The 5,731-nt window shown below is 45.1% G+C and overlaps 1 protein-coding gene across 1 annotated transcript; it reads left to right on the top strand.

Annotated features, from left to right (window-relative positions):
- Positions 1–406: 406 nt before the first annotated feature.
- Positions 407–5,488, top strand: LOC102838754 (keratin, type II cytoskeletal 6A-like). Its single transcript, XM_006870004.1, has 9 exons — positions 407–976; positions 2,070–2,284; positions 2,630–2,690; positions 2,809–2,904; positions 3,029–3,193; positions 3,681–3,806; positions 4,652–4,872; positions 5,084–5,118; positions 5,229–5,488. Exons 1-9 carry the CDS (start codon positions 452–454, stop codon positions 5,450–5,452), a joined length of 1,668 nt encoding a protein of 555 aa, XP_006870066.1. The 5' UTR covers positions 407–451; the 3' UTR covers positions 5,453–5,488.
- The last annotated feature ends 243 nt before the right edge of the window (positions 5,489–5,731 follow it).

The following is a 5,731-nucleotide window of genomic DNA, read 5'->3' on the forward strand; positions in this document are numbered from 1 at the left end:
TGGGGAGGGTGCTGCTGGTGAAGGAGAAAACCTGTGTGGGAAGGGGGCACACAAGGGAGTGTCTGAGTAAGCAGAAGGAAGGGACAATTATCACAGATGAGCTCCTTGTCTCCTTTGTTTGAAACATGACTAACTCATTACTTAAGTGAATTTGCATCCAACCTTATTGTCTTGTGATCAAGTCAAGGCTGGAAGGCAAGAGAATTTCTCCATGACTAAAGGAAGCCAAAAAAGCAATCTTCATATTTCATACCTTTCTAGAAACTGGGGGTGAGCTCACTATTTGTAAAGCTCAGCCCATCCCAACCTTCAAGCTCACCTTCCAGGACCAGCCCATTCATTCTCACTATATATAAAGTGTGCTGGAAAGTCCAGCTCGGAGAAGCAGCTTTCTATCAGCTCTACACTCCAGCTTCTCACACTCGTCTCACCTTCTCATCTGTAGAGAACCATGTCTAGCAAATCCACCATCAGCCGCCGTGGCTTCAGTGCCAGCTCAGCCAGAGTCCCTGGGGCTTGCCGCTCAGGCTTCAGCAGTGTCTCCGTGTCTCGCTCCAGGGGAAGCGATGGCTTCGGTGGGGCCTGTGGAGGAGCTGGCTTTGGCAGCAGGAGCCTCTATGGCATGGGGGGCTCCATGAGGATCTCCAGTGGAGGTGGCAGCTGTACCATGAGGAGTGGATATGGCAGCAGAGTCGGAGGTGGCTTTGGCTTTGGAGGAGGCTCCCGGAGTGGATTTGGTTTTGGCGGTGGAGCTGGTAGTGGCTTTGGGCTTGGTGGTGGAGCTGGCTTTGGTGGTGGCTATGGGGGCTCTGGCTTCCCCGTCTGCCCCCCTGGAGGCATCCAAGAGGTCACTGTCAACCAGAATCTCCTCACTCCTCTGAACCTGCAAATCGACCCCACCATCCAGCGGGTGAAGACTGAGGAGAGGGAGCAGATCAAGACCCTCAACAACAAGTTTGCTTCCTTCATCGACAAGGTGAGACCTGAGAACATTCTCTTCACCGGGTATTTCAGAGTCTCCTAACTAGAGAAACAATGAGCTTTCTGACAGGGGTGGATTTAGGGACAAAGGATAAGGGGACACAGATGATCATTCCACAAGAATGCCACATTGGCTCCATGTTGACAATAGGTAGAGGTGGTGCAAACAATTCTGAAATGATAAATGCCCTAAATTACCCTCATTCCTATGTAGAAAAGATTATCAACCGGTGATACCCAGGACCCATGGAAAGGGAACTATGGAGTGTAATTGGCTAACTTTTATCTTTGAAGTTTATAACAATTACAAAGAACTGGCCAGTCACAATGATTTCTGGACTCTAGTTAGGAGGAGAAATCTATGAGTTTATGTGAATACTGAAGGAATAATTTGTAAAAGCATAGCTAAAGTGGGTACACAATTTGAAGACTGTAATCAGTGTCACTGAATTCAATATGTAGAAATTATTGAATTGGTACATGTTTTTCTGTGTTTAGTTTTACACACACACATAAAATAAATGATTAAAAAAGAAAAAGAATATTCTGTCCAGATGCAAAAGCATTTATATTATCTATAGAGAAACAAAAAAACTCTAGAAACAGTGAGTAACCATCAATCTAAGATGCTTCAGACAAGACTCACGCTCTAAGTGGAAAATTAGATTCCAGTCAAATGATTATACAACAGATAACACTCCTTCAATGGCTCATATGTAATACAAAGGTTTTACACAATATATCTTGCAAATGGTTTTAAATAAGGTTCGTGTTTCTGCTTATCAAGAAGGAAGTTGTTGCTGTTGTTAGGTGCCATCGAGTTGGTACAGACTCATAGTGGAATGTCAAAAATCACTGATAATCTCCAGAATTTTCAGTGTAGGAAAAACTCAAAGGTCCACAGGGGAGTTATTCTGGGGAGATCTGTGGGATCTGAGGAGCAAGATTCTCAATCTGAACCTCTGAGCTGCTCCTCCTAGGCCAGCTAGACCATGGAGACCTCCCACGCCTGCATGGACATCTGAGAAAAAAGACACGTCCCTTTTTGCTTTGTCTACAAATGGCCACCTTGTTTCCTTCCTCTCCAGGTGCGGTTCCTGGAGCAGCAGAACAGAGTCCTGGACACCAAGTGGGCCCTGCTTCAGGAGCAGGGCACCAAGACCGTCAGGCAGAACCTAGAGCCCATGTTCGAGCAGTACATCAGCAACCTCCGGAGGCAGCTGGACACCATCCTTGGGGAGAGAGGCCGCCTGGACTCTGAGCTCAGAAGCATGCAGGACACAGTTGAGGACTTCAAGAACAAGTGAGCAAAAGAGAATTTAGTCCTCGAAGGTCTTTAAGAAATAGGTATCACCAAATATAAAAGTGGCCTTACAGGTCCTTAACAAAACATGACCAATGGGAATAAAAATCACAAATTCATGTCTATGAGCAAATCTGAAAAGCAAAAAGAACTATGAGTTTCAGAAGAGGAAGGGTAAGCAAGAAAAGAAATGGCCAAATCATGAAATCATCTTTTAGGCTCTCTGTGGCAAGAAAGCTCAAATTGTAAATACTCAATTTTATGGAAATCATTGGATCTTAAACTCCCTTTTCTATATTACTTTACCCCATGGTTCAATTGTATCATTTACTTTTCTTATTCTAGATATGAAGACGAAATCAACAAGCGCACAACAGCAGAGAATGAGTTCGTGACACTGAAGAAGGTGAGCTAAGATCTTGGATGAAAATTCTTTATAGGAGCAGAATAGGGAAGAAGTAGTCTAAAAATGAATAGACTGGGGATATGCGCTCAGTTGATTGAAAATGTGGGTCTTTCCCTAGGATGTGGATGCTGCTTACATGAATAAAGTTGAACTGCAAACCAAGGCAGACAGCCTTACAGATGAAATCAACTTCCTGAAAGTCCTCTTTGATGCAGTAAGTATCTATCTTCTCCTTTTATTTGATTGAATGGCATTCAGCAATGAGTGGGAGATTCTTGGGTTGAGATCGCCTGTGAATGTCTCTGGAAAAGATGGCCTTACAATCTTTTGTTCTGCAGGAACTGTCTCAGATGCAAACCCACATCTCAGACACATCTGTGGTCCTGTCCATGGACAACAACCGCAGTCTGGACTTGGACAGCATCATTGCTGAAGTCAAGGCCCAGTATGAGGATATTGCCCAGAGGAGCCGGGCTGAGGCTGAGTCCTGGTACCAGACCAAGGTGAGCAGTGAGTTAGCAGCTATCATCTTTCAGATACTCTTCTTAGGATAACAAGCAAGGTTCTGGTTTCTTTTTTGGAAATGTATGTCAGGGATGCTGGAGTCATCTGACAGTGTATATACATCCTTGTACTGTTAAAGTAGACAATCACAAAACTTATGCCCCAAACTATTAAAAGAATGTAAATGCAAGAGGAAAATTTTCCTAGATAACAAACTAATGATCTTTACTTTCGTCTTCATTCTGAATACTGCCTCTTAGAAACACTGTACCTGCCCAGAGGAGATCTAGACTAACAGTGGCCCAATAATAAGAATGATCTGTGAATTCAGTTGAGCAACATCTAACAATTTTGCAACATCAACTTTTCCTACATTCCCAGATGAGAAACCATTAAGTTCAAGTTTTTCCAATGCTTGATCAAGAACTGAAAGACATTTGGCATATTAAGCCCCACACACCCTGTCTCTCTCCCTCTGGACCACAGTATGAAGAGATGCAGATCACTGCAGGCAGACATGGAGATGACCTGCGCAACACCAAGCAAGAGATTTCTGAGATCAACCGCATGATCCAGAGGCTGAGATCCGAGATCGACCACGTCAAGAAGCAGGTGCGTTAGTGGGGTCTAGGAGGAAGAGACAATGGTGAAGCAAACTACATTTCCTTGTTAGTCTGCCAGGTAGTCATCAGCTACCATCTGGGCATATTGCTGGGTATTGAAGGACTATCAGGGGAGAGTAGGCTTAGGCAGCTACTGTAGCTGGTTAGGAAGGATGGGCCAAAGTTAAGTACTTGATACTACTAACACATGGATGGAACCATTCCCATGTGTTCAGATTTGTAAAAATTCAGGCTAGAGGCATCATAAAGATTTACATAAGAAAAAATGGCTGACTCGGAAATTGCAAAGAAATATGTTGGGAACGAAAAGGTAGAGAGTTTGAGGAATCATGCTGAATCTGTTCAAGTCCAAAGTGAAAACAAGAGATGCACAAAGGTGTGAGATTGAGGTGAGAGAAAGGCAAGATGTTGAGTCTGATGTGAAAGTTCACTTCAACTGAGGATGTATGTAATTTTGTCTAAGTTAGTGTGGCGTCCACATTAGATCATCAGTGATGGTCCTGGTTTGGCTTTGGACACAACACTACAAAATGAATAGTAAATGAGACCCTTACTCTAATGTTCCATGGTCTTAGGTCCACTGTATTTGTCTTTCATCAATCACCACCCATATCCTCATTCAGGGTTGTTAACATAAAAAGTGTCATGGGTTTTTGTCAAGTGACTTCCAGACTTGAAAAGTTTTCAAGAATTTTGAATTGATAGAAAAAGTCAGAGCTCCTTCTCCATCAGTTCCAGGCTTTAAGATTTTTTTTCTCATTGAGAAAGAGGAATATGAGTAGTTTCCCTGAAGAAACAGATTACAAGTTTTTACTTCCTCTTTTTCCCCCTTAGTGTGCCAACCTTCAGGCCGCCATTGCTGATGCTGAACAACGTGGGGAGATGGCCCTCAAGGATGCCAAGAACAAGCTGGCTGAGCTGGAAGATGCCCTGCAGAAGGCCAAGCAGGACATGGCTCGGCTGCTGAGGGAATACCAGGAACTGATGAACACCAAGCTGGCCCTGGACGTGGAGATCGCCACCTACAGGAAACTTCTGGAAGGCGAGGAGTGCAGGTGGGTAAATCAGACAAGTATCTCCAAGATATGTATGTAGACCGGGAGCACACCTGTGAACCACTGTAATCATGACCACCCTTACTATTCTTGGAAAACAACAAGAAGGGCCATGTCTGCCTGAACTGTTCCTCAGATTGAGGCTGTCCACACTCATTCAGCTCATGGTTCTCTGAGGTCTCATCTTCCCTTTGTTTGTTTTCCCCCCTAGGCTGACCGGGGAAGGCGTTGGCCAAGTCAGCATCTGTAAGTACCTCTGTGTGATTTCCTTCCCTGCCTTTGCTCTTTTGCCTGGATTCAGGCTGGTGGAAAGAGTCTCCCCATGGACCATTGTTTCCGTTTCTCTCCCCTCACAGCTGTGGTGCAGTCCAACGTCTCCAGTGGCTACGGAAGCGCCAGTGGTGTCGGTGTCGGCGGTGGCTTATGCCTAGGTGGAGGCAGTGGATACTCCTATGGCGGTGGCTTCAGTTCCGGCAGTGGCAGAGGCATTGGAGGTGGCTTCGGTTCCTCCGGTGGCAGCAGTTCCACCATCAAATACACTACCTCCTCATCCTCCAGCAGGAAGAGCTACAAGCACTGAGGTCCTACCACCATTGCTGGGTTCCACAATGCCTCAGGCCCCTCTCCAGCTGCATGGCTCCCTCCTCACATGGCTGCTCCTCCCCTGACCTGTTTCACTTCCAGCTGATGCTGCCTTGTCTCCTCCTTTCATCTCTCTGCCTATACCTGCTTCACCCGAGCTTCCTTTTTTCACCATCAGGAAGTCAGTCTTTGATTTTACATCATAATTTAATCACATGTGATGTTTCATGCTGTTACTAACTTATCACTCACTTGCCTCTAATGTCCTGCATCTGAG

The sequence above is a fragment of the Chrysochloris asiatica genome, unplaced genomic scaffold (assembly GCF_000296735.1).
Source record: "Chrysochloris asiatica unplaced genomic scaffold, ChrAsi1.0 scaffold00138, whole genome shotgun sequence".
Taxonomy (NCBI): Eukaryota; Metazoa; Chordata; class Mammalia; order Afrosoricida; family Chrysochloridae; genus Chrysochloris; species Chrysochloris asiatica.